General features: G+C 33.6%; 1 protein-coding gene and 1 non-coding gene across 6 annotated transcripts; both read right to left on the bottom strand.

Moving 5' to 3' along the window:
• Positions 1–1,259: 1,259 nt before the first annotated feature.
• Positions 1,260–21,627, bottom strand: Itpr (Inositol 1,4,5,-trisphosphate receptor). Of its 5 annotated transcripts, none has more exons than XM_090153351.1 (43): positions 21,457–21,627; positions 21,066–21,242; positions 20,538–20,608; positions 19,814–19,929; positions 19,207–19,698; positions 18,180–19,141; positions 17,939–18,121; positions 17,755–17,874; positions 16,381–16,674; positions 15,855–16,309; positions 14,919–15,032; positions 13,772–13,962; positions 13,292–13,415; positions 13,164–13,215; positions 12,925–13,090; positions 12,354–12,848; positions 12,160–12,285; positions 11,085–11,285; positions 10,631–11,008; positions 10,435–10,563; positions 9,730–9,850; positions 9,332–9,656; positions 9,158–9,269; positions 8,764–8,811; positions 8,089–8,416; positions 7,623–8,009; positions 7,408–7,565; positions 7,129–7,329; positions 6,951–7,061; positions 6,640–6,735; positions 6,290–6,574; positions 5,992–6,117; positions 5,859–5,925; positions 5,683–5,802; positions 5,450–5,622; positions 5,223–5,387; positions 4,970–5,162; positions 4,777–4,914; positions 4,348–4,592; positions 4,119–4,284; positions 3,898–4,058; positions 3,678–3,839; positions 1,260–3,337 (listed from the first exon to the last, which is right to left on the bottom strand). In XM_090153351.1, the coding sequence occupies exons 2-43, from the start codon at positions 21,161–21,163 to the stop codon at positions 3,257–3,259; spliced, it is 8,736 nt and encodes a 2,911-aa protein (XP_090009477.1). In that variant the 5' UTR covers positions 21,164–21,242; positions 21,457–21,627; the 3' UTR covers positions 1,260–3,256. The 5 variants fall into 5 exon arrangements, with proteins under 5 accessions (XP_090009477.1, XP_090009485.1, XP_090009482.1 ...); XM_090153359.1 differs by lacking the exon at positions 8,764–8,811 and having other exon boundaries at positions 1,262–3,337; positions 13,295–13,415; positions 19,207–19,389; positions 19,453–19,698; XM_090153356.1 differs by lacking the exon at positions 8,764–8,811 and having other exon boundaries at positions 1,262–3,337; positions 7,408–7,547.
• LOC149966357 (small nucleolar RNA SNORD96 family) lies at positions 6,178–6,255 on the bottom strand. The gene has a single exon (XR_016473607.1). It is a non-coding gene; the product is annotated as a small nucleolar RNA SNORD96 family (small nucleolar RNA).
• Positions 21,628–22,904: the final 1,277 nt, after the last annotated feature.

The raw sequence follows: 22,904 nt of genomic DNA, 5'->3' as shown, positions 1-22,904 counted from the left end.
TCAATAGGGACAAGGCACTTGACGCCATTTTGAGGGAGGGAAACGTCACGACATCGTACCGTTATAGCTAATTTCGCGCGCTTTTCCCCCAGTGGGTGGATTTTCAGGAGTGTGAGATAGAGCGTAGTGACGTTCTACCTCCCCCAACTGCCTTGTCCCTATACTCCTTATGCTCTAACAGTAAGCTCCTTCCCCCTTCAAAAATCTCATAGTTCCCTGGTAAAAGGAGTCGATTCAAGGTTCCTAGAGAATTTTTACTAATATATATTTATGGAGTCGATTAACATAAATTCATACATTCTTGACAGCGTTGCCAGTTCCTGAAACTCAAATTATCAATTTCAGAAACACATTATCCTACGCCTGAAAACTGGTGGTAAATTAATTAAATATGAATTTTGTGTTCAATATTTACGTTAAACTTGTGAAATCCAAATTTTTAATAGCACTTAAAGTTCGACCGATTGAAAACTTATGTTCAAAAGTCAGTTTTAAATGGTTTTCAAATTATCGTAAAATGCATACTATTTGCAAACTGAACGAGTCTAGGTGGTGTAACGGTACTAGCTTCTCTGAGGTTGAGACTATGATCTAGTCATAAGAATTAAATAACGTTTTTCTTAAATGAAATTAACTAATCATAAGCTAGAAATGTAAAAAGTATATTAAAATGCAAGTATCATAACTTATAAGGTCCAATTTACGAATAACGATGAACAAAAACTAATAGCATCTGCTTTAGCCGCTACTTATCTAGGTTTCAATGGCGAACCAAAGGGGGTTTAGCGATAGTTTTCGGTGGCGAATATAGTCAATGAGTTTACGCCATCAAAAATATCATACATCCTACAAATTAGCTGGAAATTATCAACGTGTACAAAAAATATAGTACGTCTGGCAATGTTGGTTCTTAAAGGGAATATAACCTCAGGTATTTGGTGTGGAACACCAACGTTTGCAGCTCTGGCTGCTCTTTCCTTTAGCTTTAGAAGTGTTTGGCGCCACTGCACAGGGAAAATTGAAGGAGTCTTCCATAAAGATTGATTTGCAGGTTATATTCCCTTTAAGCACACTAATTTGTTTTAAAAATTATGGTAACTATATTTTTTAAAATTACTATATTTATTTTAGAGTAACTTCACACTTGACCTTTTCTATTATAATTTGATATTTTTTGGTCATTGAAAATAATATAATACCTCATTTAAATATTTAAAATGTTTGTTATAAATTTGTGTTGGGTAGATTAAGGTAGATGATCAAAACTTGAGTTAAACTCAGGTGGCAAACTTATTAATTTCCCATGAAATCACAAATGAATGACCAACCAAAAAAAACATTGAAACAACTTATTCACCAGGAAACATTATTATTATTGTATAAAATATACACTATACAGGTCGGGTATTAATTTTAAATAAAAAAAAACACGAACAATAAGTGTTTAAAAATTTCACTACATTTATGTTAGGATTTTACCTAAACTATATACAAAGTCTGGAGGGGGATAAATTATTGCTAAATTCGAGTATGATATATTGTAACTTAAAAAGTACTTTTCTTCAATTTTGGGTTTAAAAAAGAATTATTATATACTAATAGGATTTAGAAGTAAAACAAAAAACCAAACAATTCTTTTAAATTTGTAGAATATCGTAGTAAATTAAACAAAAAATATATTTCTATCATAAAATAAACAATTCAAATTTTAAAATGGTCATAATAGGTGTTTCTATAAAATACGGAAGGTCACGTGTAAATGTTTTATCTACATCACTAGCAATATTTATTGAGGCCATAAAGATTTTGGAATTTCTAGTCGACTTGCGAAACTCATGCCTATGAAGTACTAAAAAGCTTAAGATCTTGACGTGGAGAAAAACATTTTATACTTTAATTTTTTTATATTTTTATTTTATGGAAACACCTATTAGCATTATTGTTACACATTTTAGCCAAATTTTAGGTTAAAATCGAATCCTTTCAAAATATAAACAAATTTATGTTAAATAATTATATTCATTAATTCGGTAGATAACATTTTTAATAAATTATAATTAAATCAATTTTTTTTACTGGATTATTTAAGGTTTAAAGATGAATCTAAGAAATAAAATAATTTAAAAACCTACATTGCACGAAAACAAAATGTAAATAATATAAAAATAATATCAGAAGATAGACAATTGTGATCTTTTCACAGAAAATTCTTTTTTTGTGAAGTGAGAAGGGGAAAACCATAACAAAAACTGTTTTAAATTTACATTATAACTATCTTGAAATATTTAAACAGTAAAATAGAGAAAATTCACAATATTCTTTTTAAAATCTACATAACCGTATTCCATTCTAATTATTCTTATTTTTTACAAATTATTCATTTAGATCACTTTTTATAAAATTTATACGGATCTATGTAAGTTCCGTTCATTAAATACTATTGGAAGTTATTTTTAGAACAATCATCAATGAATTATTATACCGTTAAATCTCTGTTAGGCAACTCTTAAAACTTTGCGGCTTAAAACCTCCCCATAAGGAGAGAGAGGTAGAGGAGGTAATGAATGGGTGGAATTAGTTTCAGAACCGCATTTTATGATTTTGTTAAAATTAATTTTCAAGTTGTATGAAATTAATTTTAAAAAGTCAAAGACAATTAACTTTAGAAATACAGCAAATTGTCAAAACAATCACTGACAATATTAGATTAGCTCAGTCTAGGACAAAAGGGCGTGCTCATTACCCCTTTCAATCAATCTAAAATTCAAGATTGAGAACAATTGTCAATAATTATAGCAAAACTCCAAAAGAAATCAAGAGTGAAGTAGTTATAATCCCGCAGAAAAAGGTACTGATAGAAGTTGAAATTTAAAAAAAAGGAATGTATAGAAAGGAAAGATATTTTTCGTTCGAGCAAACTAGACCTATTTTCTCATTTGTTTACACAACATTAAATAGAATACGGAATATTTTCAATGCACATTGTTTAAAATGGTAAATAAGAATTTAAAAAAAATAAAGTATAAGGAATGATCACATATTGCTAGAAAAAAGTTAATAAGAGGCTGCTTACCAAAATGTAACAAAAGCTTGAGAAAGTAAAAAATAATTTAAACTGTCAGAAGCAGGAAAAAATGGAAGTAAAGCTTCTTTTAAAATGTTTTTTCCTCTCATTCTAAAACTTGTATATTTCTGCGTCTAACGTGTGTTTAACAATGGGATGTACAAATAAAAAATGTAACATGTTGGGTAATATTTACTGACTGTTGAGTGTGTGTAAGGCACCTGGAGCATTTAGGAGTCCTAAACGTTGTTTCCGTTTGCGTTGCTCCGTCATCTAATTGATTTGACAAAATTAAGATCATCGTACTACTATATCTTAGAAAACAAAATCTAATACAAAATTAAGCCCAAGAAATTGAGAGATACCACGACTTATCCCGCAAAAAATACAAAGAAAGAAAGACTTTGCAACAAATTCCATGCAAACAATAAGCCTTAAAAATTTTGCTTTGTAAAAAAAATAAACTTTAATAAAACATGCTCATGCGGTATATTTCAACAATACTAAAAAAAAAACATCAAATATTGGACTCTAATGCGGAATGAGACACATTCCCCCAAAGCATTTGCGTATCATACAAGAATGCCATGTGTAGCTGAAATGGTATTCTAACCTGATCTCGTAGCTCCGTGAGTTGCTGAGACAAAGTTTTAATAAGGCCTTGCGTATTTTCTAACTGTATTTGCAACGTTCTTATCTCATTCTGCTCAGCTTCTGTCTCTCCAATTGCTAAAGACATGGCTCTCATACGCGGGAACCAGTCTAAATTATGATCCTAAGAATCAAAGAATCATTTTTCAACTGCTAAAAACTCGAGTGAAGAAAACACTAACTTTAATCATGGAAGCAACGTAACTTTCAGGACCGGTGAATTCAGTGGGATCTTTCACCCTGACTAGGACAATAAAGTAGAGATAATGCCACATATTATGTTCACATCGAAAATGCTCCTCAAATGATACACTTTTATTATCAAATTCAGCACGTTTCAATCCTGGACACAATAATTATATTAGAACAGGCAATATTTAAAAACTAAGAGAAAAGAATTTACCACAAATAAAACAGGAATTTTTTAGAATTTCTTCCTTTTTCTGTTTTTCACTTCTTAGATCAGCAAAAGTGTCAATAATGACACCAAAAATCAAATTTAGAATGATAACAATGACGATGAAGTAAAATAATAGATCATAGACAACTCTGGCTGGAAATAAAGCTTCCTAAAAAAGAAAAAATATCGCTATTAAGAAAAAAAATCAATTGTTAAAGGTAAATATTTGAACCTTTGCACTTGGTGATCTTAAGACATCCCCAATACCTCCTCCATTTCTTAAACCTTGGTTAAGTGTGGTAACTATGCACATTAAAAGTGTATCGCAGGCTCTCTCTTGATCAGTATCATCCGCTTCTTGAAGTGCGGTGGAAGAATCTGAACTACTTCCAGAGACTGGATCAATGTTATGAGGATCCAAAATGAATGGTTTCTTTTTTTCCTCCTGAATTGTTTTGGCACCTGAGGTTTGAGTATCTGAAACATTTCCCACAAGTCAAAATCAATGGTAATTTATAAACACGAAATGAAGGGTAGAAACAAAAAAATGAAAATGGGTTTCCAGTACAGTGCATGTTTTGGCAGTGATTAAAATAAAATAGTTCAAACTATAAAATTTGGTTTTGCAATTTGGTCAAAAGAGTAAAAAACCAAAACGCACTTTCATTTTTAGAATCCCAAGAACCTTCTTTGGATTGATTTTTTCCATCATTTAACATAAAATTAGACTTTGTACCATTTCCACAATCTGTGCTGTTGGCTTCGCAAACACCACTGTCAAAAACCACTTCTACCTCATCTGTAAGCAGGCAAAAGTTTAAAAAAAATTCGAATCAAACTAATATTTTTCTTACTAGAATCTTGGGCTGTTTTGCCCATATCGACTTCCATAACAAAATCATCTTGAAAGTAGAGGAAGCCGACGATAGAGAACAAATAGACCAGAATGAGTGCTAAAACAGCTGTTAAAATGATGGAACGACCATTTCGTGTCACTGATTTAATGACATTTTTTAAGGTTTCTTCTTGATAAACAACGTCTAAGAGCTAAAATTTAAATATAAGTAACAAACATGTGAAGGTAAACTGGACAAAAGAAGTACATACCAAAACGCTATAGAAAAATGGATGGGTGAACAGGCCCAAGACACAGAAAATGAGGTACCCAAAATGATAAAGTAGTTCCAAGTCCATCAGAATTTGTCTGAAATTCTTTGTAAAGGTTCCGTGGTTGCCCATTATGCTTACTAAATGAACTGCAGTTGCTAAGACCTAATAAAACCACAAATTAGTTAACTACAGTAGAAAAAAGATACGTAAAATGATTAACATACATTAACACTTCCTAACAAGAAAAGTGAAACTTGCATCCCTATGGAATAGATCATACGTAAAACTAGCGATAGACCAAATACTTTGATTCCCATTGCTTTGGGAACCACCACGACAGTGGCTAAAGATATTAATAAGACTGCCCAAATCAAACCCGATATTCTGGAGTCCAGCTCTAAAATAATTTAAAACATTAAGGTACAGAAAAAAACAATTCTTCAATTTATACACAAACCTGTATTTTCAGGAAAGGGATAGAAAAACGCAACTAACACATTGATAAAAACAGCAAGGTTGAAGCCTATCGTGCTCCATATTGACATATGACGGCTAACCCAGCAGAGTGACTGTTGAGCTGTAATTAAATAATCTTAGCTCTTGGTTTCTACTTTAAAAATCTTAACTAAATACTTCTTAATTTCTTCTGCCACTTCATTTCATTAAAGAGATCGTCTGTTTTATCAAAAAAGTCTGAAACCTACAGCTTTTATTAGTTTATTTATATAAGAAGTTTAGAACATTAAAGTTCCAAATTTGGACTCACTTTACTGCCTTGCTCATCTTGTTCAGCCGTTACATACACATGCATTTTGGACATCTTTGTTAAAAATTCGCATATCTGTGGTACGGGAAAGACAATTTGTTCCATTGTCCGATCATGCCTTACAATCTGAAATAATAATTACTCATGAGAATTGATATATTGTAAATTCTAATTAACAAGGTAAAATTTGCTCAGATTTAAAATTATCTGCAAAGCCACATTAAGCCCCGAAAGATGGTTGTAAAAAAATATCATCACCGCAAATTAAATCTAACTTGTATATAAAATTAATACAAACCTCAATTTGGGCGGTATGAGATGCGTAATAATGCAAAGCTTGATTCATTTTTGAGTCTGAAGCTGAAGGTTTAAGCAGCATTGCCAACTCCTTGTTATGTTGGGCCAATTGGTGACATAGAATATAAATATTGTGTCCCACTTCTTTAGGTGAAACCCCATCATCTCCCTCTAAACTATCATCAACTCCACTGTACATGGACGAACCAATGCCTCCTAATCCACCTTCAATATCTTCCTCCTCCTCTTCACCTTCTTGATGATAGGCATTGCAAGCAACCTCAATCTAGAAACAAAAATATAATAAGGAAGGAGTTCCGACAAAATGGCTGGATAAAATTTAAAATTTACCAATTGTTTAGGACTCATGTTACGAAGAATTTGTTCAGCATTTTCACTATCTCCTCTGCTTTCCATAATGGCTAATAGTAACTTTGAAGCGTTATTCTAAATAAATAACCAAGGTGTAATAAAACAATTTGCCAAGCTTATGAAAATAAAAACAAAAGCTTGAAGAGAAATCTTAAGGTTTTTGGCAAAACCCTGGACCATGAATATAAGGGGACTGAGTCCCCTTATATTTCTGGTTCATAAGAAGACAAACACAAGGCTTAATGAATGGGCAACACAAGGCTTAAAAAAAACCAAACCATTGTTCTTACTTTTAATTCCAAAACTAAGTCCATTCTCTTTTTTCCCAATGGATTAATATCATTTAATATTAACGCTATGATGATGTCAATTCCGTTACTTTCATGCATTGCTATACAATTCTGAAAGAAAATAGATTTTACATGATTAGAAACTTCTCCCAGGAGTATGAAAATTGAATGTTAATACCTGATTATCGTGACATGGGCCTTGGCAATATTCGGTCAAGGTTTCTAGGGTTTGATTTACCAGCTTAACATTATGCTCATTGATATAAAGACCAAGGAGTCCTAGACCCCCTGTTGTACTTCCACAGATACAATCGAGAAAGACCAGAGTTTCCGACACAAGATTGTAGTTTGTTTTGTTAGACTGCACCCTTAAATACCTCTGGAAATAGACATATTGAATGAGTTTGGACTTAGTGCAGTTCTTTGTCAATTACTAAGATCAATTTTGTCATTATACCTGTAAATCTATATTATGATTTTCACATAGTAATTGCAGAAAACGCAAAATAGGCTCCATAACTAGCACCTCCTGAGGGAGCTTATGTTCTTCAGCGTCTTTCGCTTTTTCAGCTTTCTCTGCCAGAATATCTTCTAAGGCTGCATAGGCATGACACACTGATACAAAACATTCAATGAATTGAACACAAAACTAAGCTATAATACTATACTAACCACCGCCGGTTGGAATTTCACTGTGTTCTGCTGCGGGTATTGCATTAGTGCCAGCTGCGCTTGATCCCATACTTTTAATTTGGGCATACGCTTTACTCGTAGCCAGGGCTGCATCTTCCAACTGTTCTTTTAATTCTTCGGTCATTACTACACCATTTTGTTTCAAAGCCCTAACTCTTCTACTATCTTTCCCGATATCTTTTGTTGAGATTCCTTCTTTATCTTCTCCAGCTCTAGCAGCTAGCTCGGCAGTGTTAACTGTTACAGTTGACTTTATTTCATTTTGGGCTTCCTTCGTTTTATCATAGAAAACTTTGAAAAATCTTTCGGAACAGTTTCCAGTCATCAATTTATTGTACATTGATTTCTGAATGGCTGGATTCCCACCTAAAAAACCATACGAAAGCCTTGGTCAAAATTGCTTTAAGCTCTGATTAAAAACTATCCCAATTTTTGGTAGTTATACCCTCAAGAAGCGCAATCCCCAATTCTACACTCTCTAAGAAAATCATATGAGTCGGATTCATCATAATGAGCTCAACAACCAAAGTTGAGGCTCCTTCTCGATCTAAATGGCATTGAACTTCAGCCAGTGTCATCTCAGCTCGGCTGAGTATAACAGCTCCTGGGCCATGGGTTATCATTCCTGCTGTTGTTGCTGGTGCCCCTTGAAAACTCCCAACTGGACCATAGGAATTGTGGGAATGGGCTTTTCCAGGTGTATGAATACTGTCTCTTTTCCCTCGAGTTTTGCCAAAGTAACGTGTTAGCAAAGTACGGCGTAATGCTTCACCCTGTAATTGTTATTGTTTTTTATTATCTAACTTTAAGTATTTTATTCACAAACACCTGAAGCAGTAAGCACATAAAGGAAATTTCTTTTATAAGAGGATTTTTTCAGGGATAATATTTCCACATTATACCTATTATAGTCAAATAAATTGTGCCAAAAATGTACAAATAACGAGTGCCGATGGGATTCTCATTCAAATTTCACGAAAATAAGGAATATGAAGTGATTTAATTAGGTCAAATTTAAATAATCTGTACCAATTCTTATAAGTAATAACCATGCTTTTTGTTGACAGACAATTTCAATAAAAGGGGACCCATGCTATCGAGCATATTACACTCATCTTACCCTCTTTTGATCATCAATTTCTTTCTTGCTAAGTACCCTCAGATCATTCTGATACAACCACACGATTAATTTAAAGAGAGAGAGAGAGAGAGAGAGAGAGAAGGGTTCTGCGTTAAAATACTAAAAAGCGACAGAGGAAGAACGTAAACTCAAACTCAACAATATTTCCAAAAAGGTTTTTGAATTTTTATTACAATTTTGACCATGGCTTAGTAGCATTTTAAAACCATGGCTGACTAAGCACTAGCTTAAAAGACAAAATTCTAAATAAAATAACTATTTAACTATTTATTTGGAAATTTTGTAGAGTGAGCAAAGCTAAGAATATTAAAAATTATTGGGAGGAAAACTTTTAAGTTAGGATTAAATAAAATCAGCTAAACTGAAATATTACTTTTTCCCCGTAATCTGGATCTGGTGACATCATCTCTTTGAGGGTCTGTAAAACTTTGATACAAAGTTTTTCCTCTTTCTCTTCCAGTAAAAGCTCTGTGTGACGAATTAATCTACGAAAATCGAATAGAATTATTAGGCAAATAGCAAAATACATACTACTTTTAAGTATTACTTAGAGATAAATCCTCCATTTTCACATCTTCGTCTAGCATCAGTGCCTACTGGAAATAATAGTTCTGGCCTATGAAGCACATCAACCAATACAGAGAGCTCAGACTGAACCAAAGGATGTAACTGATCTTCAAGTAAGGACACTATATCTTGAAGACCTTCAATAATGCTTCTATCATTGCTGTACACATTTTGCAAGGACGGTTCTCTGCGTGGAGTTCTAGCCCTCCACGTATGAATATTCTTGCTAATCATGGCATTTTTATTGAAGAGAGAGCTGACTTGCGTATCCAAGTCAACAGGAATTGCAATGCCCCGGTTTTTAGCTAAAAACAATAACTTGGTTATAAAATATTGCTCTTTAACACTACAAATGCTCAGATTGTCTTTGATACCTACCTATATCAGATAAAGTTTTGATACAGTTTTCAACGCTAACTTTTTGATTAAGGCTAAGCCAGGAACAATTAGAGAGACGGAAGGCGCCTTGAAGCAATCTTACAAATACTGGTTGATGAGTCTGGTTTTAAAACAATGTTGGCATTAAAATTGTTACCATAATCAGTCTTAACCAAAGGTGTTTGAACTAAAACTACTATTACAGGCCAAAAACTTTGAAATTTAATTATTTATAACTAATATGTTAAAAAGAATGCGCATAGTAAACGAAATTATCAAGTAGTAAAGTTCATAGGTTAAATAAAATTTATGTTTTAATAGAGCTTTAATAACTACCAATTAGTTGAGCTAGTCTAGAAGACTAAAACGATTGTTGACTTCTAAATACCATTTGCATGCAGACAGTTTTAAGAATATTGAATATTTTAGGTACATGCAACTTCCTGAGCAGATAAAACTCTTACATCAGTGAGTTTCAACCGTCGAGGATCAAAGTGATTCCATGCTACGAGACCATCAAGAATTCCTTTCTTTATATTTCAATACCCCAATAACAAGACAAATGTGTTTGACAGCAAAATAGCGTGCATAAGGTGCAAATTGATTTAGCATTAAATTGTACAAAGAAGAACAAACCACCAAAACCAACACTCTAAATATAATTTTTAAATAATATTATTTTCTGTACAGAAAACTTATTCTTACTTGAACAGTTGTACTCTGATCTGAAAATGGTGAATTGAAGAAAGTGGTGATTATGTTCATTACAGACGAAGTTACATAATTTTCCAGTTGCAAATCTGCATGTTGGCGATCATGAGTTGCATTGCAGACCTTGGTAAAATTAAGATGCATTCTAATTAGAGCTTTGACAATAAGATATCTACACCAAATTACTAACCATGGCCATGTCAACAAGAAAATTTTCAAATAAGGTCCAAATATGATTACTAGTGTATATTTCTTTCATTTCTACTTCCGTATCAATGAAGCAATGACTCAAAAAATTTATGTAGGCTTCTTTGACTTCTGGTAAACAATCTGGATGGGTCACAACTCTCACAATGTCATCCAATGAGAGTAATGAATGACATTTTATTTCAGTTACAACGTTCTTTCCCTCAGTGCAACAAGCCAATAATTTCACCAAATGAATGTGATACTGCAAAGGGCTAGATTCATCAATTCTTTGCCTCTCAGATCGCATCATTTCAACAAGGTGATTGAACGAGGCTTTGTCGTTGTAGAAAACTAATACGTCTTCGCCAGAACTGACCATCTAAACACATTTTTCAATATTATATGACGAAAAAAATAGCAAGACATAACAATTAGCCTTTTTTTTTAGAACTTACTTCTTGCATAACCATATCTTGACATTTACGAATAAACTGATTTTCAGCTTTCACAACGGTTTGAAGAAATCTCAAGTACTGTACGTGACGTCCGTGGCTTTCAATACAGTGAACAAAGTGTTGAACAACACGCTCGTTGATCTCGTTACAGAGAGGAACATTGTCTTGAAAAATACTCCTCATAGTTTGAGCTTCCAAGATCTAGATGGTATAAACATTTCATAATTAGATTATTGTCACTACACAACATTGAAAAATAACTAAAATCTAATTTTAAAACTTTGAGGTCTAACATCTTTAATCCTCTGAAAATTGGTATAAGACCTGAACATTACTAAAGTAGTATTCCAAATTTGGAAGGAGAAAAATGAAATTACAAGTGGTTAGTGGGAAAAACAAATATTTAAAAGCAACATTAGTGAACAAGCAAAATTGACCATGCAAATCAATATTCATGGTGTGAGTACTCAATTTTGAATTGATAACAAGCCTTAGTAGAAAAACTAAAATATTTCAAGCCTTAACTCAGAGCCAAAGCTTCTGTTAGTTAAATGGCTCTACTCTACAGTTTTCCAAAGAAAACCATTATAATTATATAAAAAAAATCACTACCATGTAAACTGTAAATGCATTGTTTATGCATTAACATTTAATGAATAAACCCTCAAAAACTCAATAAAATGTTTATACCCAACTCGAAAATATTTTTGGTTTTTAGTTTAAGAACTCAAAGATTCAACTCGAAATCTAAAATTCACACACCAAAGTCAGCACACTCTTTATTTAAACTAGGCGAAAGATAGAAAGCTTACCCTGAAGTGTGACTGATCGTACAACCAGAATTAAGCGGGAAAATGGGATAGTATTGAAAAAGAGAATTATATAAATACAAACATGCTAAGCCAGATAATACTTGTTTAACTTCTAACAACAGATATTTAGGGGATAGAAATACCGTGTTACATCCAAATTTACATAGTATAAGTAGAATATTTACAATAAATGATTACAGTTGACAGATATACATGTATTAAGGTTTTCAGGTAAGTTAAAGCACTCAAAAAGGTGAACTTACCCCAGGATTGAGAAACAAATCCAGATTCTTATGAAGCAAGGTTTGATTAGAGTGATTACCCAAACAAAAATGTTGAAGAAATTCATGAGCTAGTCTCATAAGTTCGTTCATTCTGATATCTTCTTTCTAAATATCAATAAACCCTTTAATTTACCAATCTTAGGATAATATATATAAAATAATTAATTACGTACTTTATCAAATGGAATTTGTAGTAGTTCTAACACAACTGAATGCGCTCCCATATTCCTTAACAACCTCTGTTCATGTTTTTTGGGTTTTCTAGTCGTGCTCCCACCAGGGACGGATACATCCTGAACACAAAGTCTTATGAGACGGTTCAGAATTTGTTGTATAGTTTTATAGTTTTTATGTTGAGTGGGGTCCAAAGGAGGTCCTATATCTAGATCAATAGCCGAGCCTTCGCTGGCTGTAGGGCCAAGCCTTAGCTCGTTCTTTTTGCGGTCATTTTTCTCTTTCTTTTTGTCTTTTTCTTTGCTTTCTTTCCCATCTTTTCCACCCTCACCATCTTCAGACTTTTTCTTTTTCTTAGCACCTCCTCCTCCATCCTCTGTTTTGGCTTTGAACACCCACAACTCTGATTTTTCAACCAGAAGACGCAATTCATCCAGATCTGCTTTTATTTGCTGGTAGTTTTCAACGTCACTGGCTGACACCAACAGTTGTACCTTTAAAATTTAAAAAAAATTAGTTAGGCAAATTGTTTTTTTGACTTGGATCATCTCAAAATAAAATGTTATATACTTGTTTAAAGGCTTGCAAAACTTCTTGTCGTTGACTAAAATGTCTGAATAGCAGCAATAAAGCCCCTGAAACTAGCGGTGGATAATCGTGCATTGTCAAATGAAGTAGAACTCGAAGAAATGTTCGACCACCTTGTCCATCTAAGTCAATTTCAGTTGAATCTTCACTATAAAAATCAAACCTTAACTTCATATTAAAAAGTATTAAAAAATACTTTTCACACCCAACTAAAAACTTACGTTCCACCAAAAATATCTTCAGCTTGTTGGCTAATCCTTTCCAAATCAATACCTGCAAATATTCTTAACTTGAGTAACAATGTTCATAGAAAAACGGGTAAAAAGAAAAAATATAAAACGAAACAAACCACCTTTCTCTCCAATAGTAAGTGTCTCATCTGTAGTATTTTTTTCATGACTTTCATCAAATTCTCTCTTGAAAATGGAAAGGAGGCCAGTGATACGATAATCCAACCTTACGTTCAATATAAACTGGGGGAAAAATAAATTTTACATTATACTAAAAATTAATAATCTATAATAACAAATATATAATAATTAGTTTATGAGAGAGCATCCATAAATTCTAATAAAATTAAACTTGTATTTTTTCAGGCTCAGGGCAGTTTCCCATTGAGCAAAAGTGGAAGTATTTCATAGACTAACAATTTATAGAGATATTTAATTATCTACAATCAATATTTTCCTGATAAATAGTTTTACAAAAGTCAGTATATTATGTATTTTATAAACTAATTTTGCAAGTTCCAAGCAAATAACATTAGCAGCATAGGACGATGAATAAGTCTCTAGAAGATTTAAATTATTAGGAATAACAGGAAACTAACTTGAAGAATTTCAATAATCTTTAACTTAGTATCCATGACCAGAGTATCTTCCGTTCCAGTCACAGTTGCTTTATTTTGAATATTTGCTGCAACTTGTTTTGTCATTCCAGCCGTGCCAAGCACCATATTTGTCATAACAGCGCCCATATCACCCAGTGATTTCAAAACACCACCTCCAGTGCCGACTCTACCTAAAAGTGGTATTAAGAAAACTTAACTTATTCTACAAATAAAGAACTGTAGCCGAGAATATTTTACAAAAGTTACAACGAGATGCTACAAATTACAATTAAAAACAGCCAGAGGCTTTTCAAAATTAGCATTTTGTATGAATTTGCAAATGAGTTATTAATAAAATATTGTAAATATTACAAATACAAGTAATTTGAAAAAGCGCCGTTTGAATTTCAAGCTCAAGTCCGGATTAAGAATATGCCTTAAACTCAATTTAGTCATGGAGATAGGCAACCCTATATATAAATTGTCAGTAAAATTTTCAGCCAGGATGCTAGTCACACCAGAATGAGTGCAAGTACCGTAAATTAAATATGAACATCAGTTATGGATTCTCCTTATTAACGTAGATAGAATTGCAAATTAAAGCGCAATACATTCAGATACATTTAATAAAAAAAGAGGTCAAAAGCGTTATAATGTTATTATATCAAAGACATCAGTTTTAGCGGTAAGGCACAAACTTGCAACACAAGACACCCTCAAAACTTGATTTGTATAGAAAAGAGGGTGCTTGCATTGCAGCTGGAAATTTCAGTCTGCTAATTTGTATATAAAGTTGCGTATCCTACTGACAAGATATCAGGCATATCCTTCGTCCATGCTCAAGTTTTTTTAAGCTAAAACGTTTTGAAAATTGGCTGAACATTTTAAAAAGGTTGAATTTTTAAGACAAAAATATATAAGAAAAAAAGGTTAGAGCATGCAAAGAAAGTGGCATGGCTTTCCTGATTCAGTAAAATAGTCATATACTGCATTTTGAAGTTATTTGTGACATAACATTGAAGCTTTGGAAACAAAAGTAGAATGGGCATTGAAAGGCATGCAAAATTAAGTTAAAATGCTTTCATATAGCTCATTCCTGGACAATATAGAGATAATAAACATTCTTAAAATGAATTTATAAGCCTACTGCCATCATTTGGTTGCTCATCAGGCGATTCTCCATCCTCGGATATTGTATCTTTTTTCTTAGGCGTATCAGGAGGCGGAGGTTCAATAACAATGGTCGGAGTACCAGGTTTTCCTAAGTTATATTGACCTACGAATGAGCTAAATACTCTTCTAAAAGTTTCCTGCACTCTCAAATGTCAAAAAAATATGTGGAGAATAAAGTTTTACATTTAAGCCTTGGTTCAACCAAAAATTCTTAAGCCTTGGTTCAACAAATAATTCTTAAGCCTTGGTTCAACAAATAATTCTTAAGCCTTGGTTCAACAAATAATTCTTAAGCCTTGGTTCAACAAATAATTCTTAAGCCTTGGTTCAACAAATAATTCTTAAGCCTTGGTTCAACAAATAATTCTTAAGCCTTGGTTCAACAAATAATTCTTAAGCCTTGGTTCAACAAATAATTCTTAAGCCTTGGTTCAACAAATAATTCTTAAGCCTTGGTTCAACAAATAATTCTTAAGCCTTGGTTCAACAAATAATTCTTAAGCCTTGGTTCAACAAATAATTCTTAAGCCTTGGTTCAACAAATAATTCTTAAGCCTTGGTTCAACAAATAATTCTTAAGTCTTGGTTCAACAAATAATTCTTAAGCCTTGGTTCAACAAATAATTCTTAAGCCTTGGTTCAACAAATAATTCATAAGCCTTGGTTCAACAAATAATTCTTAAGCCTTGGTTCAACAAATAATTCTTAAGCCTTGGTTCAACAAATAATTCTTATGCCTTGGTTTAAAAAAATTTTGAGCCTTGGTTAACAGAAAATTGAAAATTTTTAGTTGTTAGTTATTAAATTTTGTTGCCCACCAGAAAAGGAAAAACCTCAAGAATATTTAGGGTTAATAATAAAACACTATTCTAAAGAAACTCTAGTCTAAAGAATTGCAAAATTATATTACCATCAATATCAGTGGGAGGTGCTTTTCCATTGATAAATGCGGATACTGGCACACAATCCAGAATAGACAAAAGCGTTTTGGTCAACCTGAGAAGATCGCTGAAGCTGTAGAATCCAAAATAGATAAGCTCACGGGCTAGTTTAACAACTTCAAAAGTTAATTTGTTTTGTTCGCGATCCGCAAAAGACCACATGTGACCAACAACATTGCATAGATAGTCTTCTACAAAGGTTATCGTGGGAGAAAACCGCCTTCTGACTGCTTCTTTATTTGGGTCTGGGTGTTTATTAGAATCATAATCGTTTATGGATAGTTGTCTTGGAATTTCTGACCATAAACGAGCGTATTTGACTGGAGTAATTTGTTCTTGAGGGTCTCGATCAACATGCATATGGAGCATTAAACGACAGAACGCAGCCCTTAGATCAAAAGGTAGTAACTGATCTGACATGCACCTGTTAAATTTTATAAAATAATTAATTGATAAACTAAATATTTAGCTAAGATAAATTAAATCAAAAAATACTTTTGAATCAAATCAATGTCTAAATGAGGTGATAAATTGTTTATGGCCAGATATTGCCTGTCCAAACACATTCCAGAGAAGAGATCTAACTGATGGCGATAGTAAGACAAAATTGTTGTGTCTTCTTTAATTATTTCAGCAGCCCCAGCTGCAAGGTCACGAATAGATTTGCTTTTATTGCCACTATCCCAGAAAAGGTAAATTTCTTCTTCCTCCTCAATGGTTATTAATGGTTCTACATTTCCACCAGAGCCTTCAACTTCTACTTCAACCTCAACTTGAGTTCTAACCATCCTGTACGAAAAAATGAAACCAAGGTTTAAGATGGGGACAAAATGAAACCACTAGGTTTAAGATGGGGACAAAATGAAACCACTAGGTTTAAGATGGGGACAAAATGAAACCACTAGGTTTAAGATGGGGACAAAATGAAACCACTAGGTTTAAGATGGGGACAAAACGAAACCACTAGGTTTAAGATGGGGACAAAACGAAACCACTAGGTTTAAGATGGGGACAAAACGAAACCACTAGGTTTAAGATGGGGCCAAAATGAAACCACTAGGTTTAAGATGGGGACAAAATGAAACCACTAGGTTTAAGATGGGGACAAAATGAAACCACTAGGTTTAAGATGGGGACAAAATGAAACCACTAGGTTTAAGATGGGGACAAAATGAAACCACTAGGTTTAAGATGGGGACAAAATGAAACCACTAGGTTTAAGATGGAGAAAAATTAAAACCACTAGGTTTAAGACTGGGAAAAATTAAAACCATTAAGTTTAAAGGAGGGAATGAAACCATTAAGTTTAAAGGGGAGGAAATGAAACCATTAAGTTTAAAGGGGAGGAAATGAAACCATTAAGTTTAAAGGGGAGGAAATGAAACCATTAAGTTTAAAGGGGGGAAATGAAACCATTAAGTTTAAAGGGGGGGAAATGAAACCATTAAGTTTAAAGGGGGGGAAATGAAACCATTAGGTTTAAAGGGGGGAATGAAACCATTAGGTTTAAAGGGGGGGAAAGGAAACCATTAGGTTTAAAGGGGGGGAAAGAAAACCATTAGGTTTAAAGGGGGGGAAAGGAAACCATTAGGTTTAAAGGGGGGGAAAGGAAACCATTAGGTTTAAAGGGGGGGAAAGGAAACCATTAGGTTTAAAGGGGGGGAAAGGAAACCATTAGGTTTAAAGGGGGGGAAAGGAAACCATTAGGTTTAAAGGGGGGGAAAGGAAACCATTGGGTTTAAAGGGGGGAAATGAAACCATTAGGTTTAAAAGTGGCGAAATGAAACCAATAGGCTTAAAGGGGGGGGGGGAATGAAACCAATAGGTTTAAAGAGGAAACAACACCAAAACTGAAAAACTGATAAGCACCTAGTATCGATGAGAATATCTGTATTTTTTGGGCTCAAAACAGCCTTGCAAATAAGCTCTTGGGTTACTGGAATTGCAACTTTGTTGGAGATACATAAATCAGATAAGTAATCTAAAAAGCTGGGAAATAATGAAAATATTAGATTTCCCGGATAAATTAACAAACATCAAAACACAAACTGACCGGCTTTCCCTATTTTTTCTAACAAGAGAAACGAAAGTTTCGATTTCATCGGCTGTGATATGTTTCTCAAGCAATTTACGGTTGCTATGCAACAAAGCAGTGATTGTGTCCTCTGCAAGAACATCATAGCCTATTTGTTTTTGCATAAAACCAAACCATTTAGCAATATATTCCTGGTTTTTTCTGCAAGAAAGTTCAGAATAAAAAATGGCTTAAAACTTTAAATGATTTTTAAGTTTACCTATAATCCTGTTGCGAAACCTTGAGAACCCGGTAACAGAGTCTGCACATGTGTTTAAAAGGAGCGTGTCTAGGATCAGAGAGCTCTTCCATCTTTAACATGGGCCCGTCTCCGCTATCAGTGAAAGGCGCTTGAAGAATCTTGAACAGTTGTTTCAAAATATTCTGTTCTCGAATCAACTTTTGACGTTCGCGGTTGGGCATTGATATGACCAATTCCAGAGGATCTTGCTTCTTGGGATCGTTCTCCTTATTTGCGATGAAGTAAATTAATTCTTGCAATAGCTGCGTAACGACTCTTCGTTCATTTTGAGCTATGTTGCCTTTTTCCAGAAGGTTCCCTATATTTATAAGAACCTTGCAGGCGTCATTGGCAAAATCTAGATCTCTAACTTCTATCGCAGATACCGGAACGATTGCAAAAGCTTCCTTGTCCTCCTTAATAGTAGCACACCCAACTTTGGACATAACGGGCCTTTCCTCTTCTTTATCAATAGGAATAGTAGTACTGTGAACCCAGGTTCCCGTACAGAGGTGCCGTAAACGAACGTACGAAGATTGTGGCACCAAATCATCGGAACGTGTTAAAGTGGTAGGATCGAGTTCAAAGAGGGAAGCAATGTCATTTGAATGAAGCACAGAGACTAAACTGAAGACTGGATTTGTTGGGGAACCCCTCAGCTTGTTTCTCATTGGGTCTGTGGTGGGGTCATCATCCACTTCAGCTGCTAAATACTGACCAGTAGCTAAATGTTTAAAACGAAAAAAACTGTTCCAGGAACCAGCCCCTCCTCTGCAAGGATCGTGTTGTACTACTTCCACTTCCCAGAGTGCTTTAGAACTAGTGGCAGCCTGGGCCGTTGTTCGACCTGTTGAACGTAGGAAAACATACTGCTTCTTTTTGTACTCATCCATTGTAAGAAACTTTTCTTGTTCAGCGTGGAATAACCTGACCACGTCCCCCTGAAAACAGTTTTTTAAAAGTATAAAATTTGCATCTATAGCTTCGGTATTGAATGTCATTGTACTCCTTTCAAAACGTCATCAATATTTTCTTTAGCTTCCAGAAAAAGGGATATTTTCCAACTGGTATTGCAGTTGACAGCGTTAACTTCTCTACAGCCAAGGTTGTCTGGAAGCTCATAGTTACTGGCATGCAAGGGTTGACCAGCATTGACGGGTGATAAAACAACTTTATCCCCAACAACTACCTGAAAAAACACAATTAAATACGAAATCAAATCACAGGAACAGTTATAAGAAAAATATCTTACATTATCTCCGTTGGAACGTAGCTTATAAAATGGTATGATATAAAACCATGAGCCTTCATTTCCATTGGCATCTAAGTAAACTCTCATAGCATTTTTCTCCAAGAGAGCTGGTAACCTTTTATTAACAGTTAGAAATTTGTTGCTTTTCAGATGCAAAAGCTGTATGACTTGTCCATATTTAATGAAACTTCCGTTGAGTTTCTTGTTTTCCGATTCATTTTGTTTCTTTTCAAGTTCAGCAGCATGCTATAAATATTGGTCATTTATATAAGGGGTATCTTTGCTAGAACTTTTAACAAGTGACTATGACCCCAAATTTAATTAAAAAAAATTACCCAAATTTATATAAATAAAACCTCACGTGTAGTTTCTTGAGCAAAACAGCATCTGTAGCACTGGTAGTGCTTTGCTTGGCAGCTTTCCAGAACTGTTTTTGAGCCGAATAACGGCTATTAGGGCACATCTTGAAAAGGCAGTCTGAAATTAGAAGATTTTTAGAAATATATAATAGTGGGAAACTACAAATAGAATTCTCAACATAAACACCCATAAATAAAAATATGAAACATACAAAGCTTGCGTATTTGGTTGAGAAAACAGATGGAACACCACTTTTCGACAAGACAATTAAAAGAAATATCACGTTTAAAAGAAAATGGTGATGAAATGTTCACCTTAATTTATTTTAACAAGAAACTGTAAACTGATAAAAAAAACTATAACACAAAGCTCAGAAGAAAACAGCAGCCTTTTATTTGTAGCTTGTCTAAGAGGGCCTAGTTTCACCACATTTTGAAAATATTTGTGGAAAAGTGACCAAGATTTATGTTAATAACACAGGTAGATCCCCTATTTACAAAATTCCCTCGAAAAATAGTCTATAAGTTAATCTCAAAATGGCTTCCCAACGTAAGCCTGCAATGTCTAAAAATGCACACTAAGTCTACAGCTACATATAAAACACTCGGAAGCCTTACAAAACTTTGGTTCCATAATTATTTCATGGATTACTCTTATAAAGGTTCAAAATACCTACAAATGGCTTAGTTAGGCCTATAAATGAATGGTTATAAAAATTGTATAACCTCTAAACTTTTTTGGCGGTGAAGAGAGATCTCCTGCTTCTGGTTGTACAACACAACGGTCATCCACCAGCCTTAAAACAGGATAAGATGTAATTAGGATCAAACCTTATTTTATGTAGATTTTTGCTAGTTAATAACTAATAACTGAAGAGCCCAAAAATCAATTTTCATGTCAGTATTTCAATAAGAAAGATTTATGCCTATTGTAATACCATTCTAAGCAGTTTTAAATTTCAAAACTAGTATTTATTGTTCACAATAAATAAAATTGTTTTAAATATTTTCTACACAATTTAGTTTTGTTTACCTTTCTAATCAGTAATAAAAATTTAAATTTTAGACGTTAATACTGAAAAATAACCTAGAGAATATGTTTTGTATGAAGATTATCATTAAAATACCATAATACCCATAAAGATATTTCTTTATTGTATTTCTTATTTTTCACTTATATAATAAATCATTTGGACTACTGATTATGAAACTATATAATTATACACTATTAACAAAATTAATATTAACAATTACCCAAGAGTGCAAAGGAAACCATTGACATTTCCTTCAGCATTTAACGACACAATGTCACCGAGGTGCAAGAAACTGGCTGCTAACTCATTGATAGCCATGATCTTTTAGCCTGGAGAATATCTTCCAGTCAAATCATAATTCACCGACAGCCATTAGATAAATCTTGTTATATTTCGCCTACAGCAAATAGAAATAGGTAAAAACATTTAACTAAATTAATATAGAATAGCCTATTGTTGTAAAGTTTCGTAGATAACTAATAAAAAGCCGAAATACTATAAATACAGAGTACTACAGACTAGAGTACTGAGAGTAGTAGTTCTAGTCCAAGGCTTAAATCTAAAAAAATTAAAGAAGGCAATAAGGCATCAACCGCATCATTGTTGTATACCTTAGGAAAATGCTGGTTAGTAGGTGTTAAAAGAGCACCCCGACATATAAAATACAACATTTAACATTTAAATTTCAAAACATCGAAAAATTTCGTATAAGTTAAATTTTTACAACATCAAAAACTCGTTCTTTATATCCACGGCCTCCGAACCATGTCCGGTCGACCACCAGCGGCGCAGACGTCCGAGTCTCTGAACATTTTTGGAGAGGATTGGATAAAAAAATAGTAATGCCCGCCCCTAGTGGAAGAGATTCAAAAAAAAAACCGCGTAACCTAAGGGAGAAATGTGTAAAGACTAATTTTAGTTCAATCACTTTATACAAATCCGTGTCAAATTCCAAAAGACTTGCTTTTATCGAAAATTAATTATATATACTATCATATGTAACATAATCACTCAATTATTAGTAATAATTATTAATTATGTTACATAGGATACTATAAAATATTTTTTAGTTTTGATCGAGGAGCAGTCGCGTTAAATTCGGGTGGAATTTTTTTATTTTTCAATTAATACTTTGACCCTTTAAGAGTACCAATATTTGCCTTCGACCATATAGACAGTATACAGGGTGTCCACTAAAAAATGAACCAGAGCGAGTATCTCAAAATCAGTTTTAGGTACGATTTTGAAATTTTCAAGTCGTAAACAAGATGTAGGGGGAAACCTACTGCGAAAATATCGATGACCTTGAACCATGTCTTCAAGGTCACCTAAACACTAACTCGAGAACCGTAAGTGTTACAAAGTTGGTTCCAATTAGAAAAGTGTTCCACGTGACTTTCTAAGTACCAATAGCTTTGACCTGATCGGATTTGACCAATAGGAAGCCGAGAAATTCTAGATGAAAAACAAGAAGTCCGTTAAGTTGATAACGTGTCGAAAGCGAGGTTCGGGAGCTGATAACTCTAAAGATACTCGTGTTAGAGTACTGAAATTTGCTACACATCCTCATCAGGATTGAGGGTCTTTAGTTTATAAATTTCAATGACCTTGAATCATGTGTTCAAGGTCATCCAAAAACTAACTCGAGAACCGTAAGTGTTAGAAAGTTGGTTCCAATTAGAAAAGTGTTTCACGTCACATTGTAGGTATGATTAGCTTTGATTCGATCGAATTTGACCAATAGGAAGTCGAGGAACTGTTTTTCAAAATCACAAAGGTTTTTAAAATGAAAATTGAAAGAAAACGCACATAACTCTAAACCAACTACTTTGACGAGAAAGTGTTGATTAGCAAATTTCCTTTTGAAACCTAGTTTCTAAACCCAATGGATCGCGATATAATGTTTTCACACCTTAAACCACGTCTTTATGGTCATCCAATTTTACAAACTTGAAAAACTCCCACCATAATGAGTTTGTCTAGCAAATTTCGATGTAACACGAATTGGTTTCGAGTTATGTGCGTTTTCTTTCAATTTTAATTTTAACAACCTTTGTGA

Source organism: Leiobunum rupestre, chromosome 1, assembly GCF_980474605.1.
Source record: "Leiobunum rupestre chromosome 1, qqLeiRupe1.1.hap1, whole genome shotgun sequence".
In the NCBI taxonomy this organism is placed as follows: Eukaryota; Metazoa; Arthropoda; class Arachnida; order Opiliones; family Sclerosomatidae; genus Leiobunum; species Leiobunum rupestre.
This window is presented reverse-complemented; position numbering and strand designations above follow the sequence as displayed.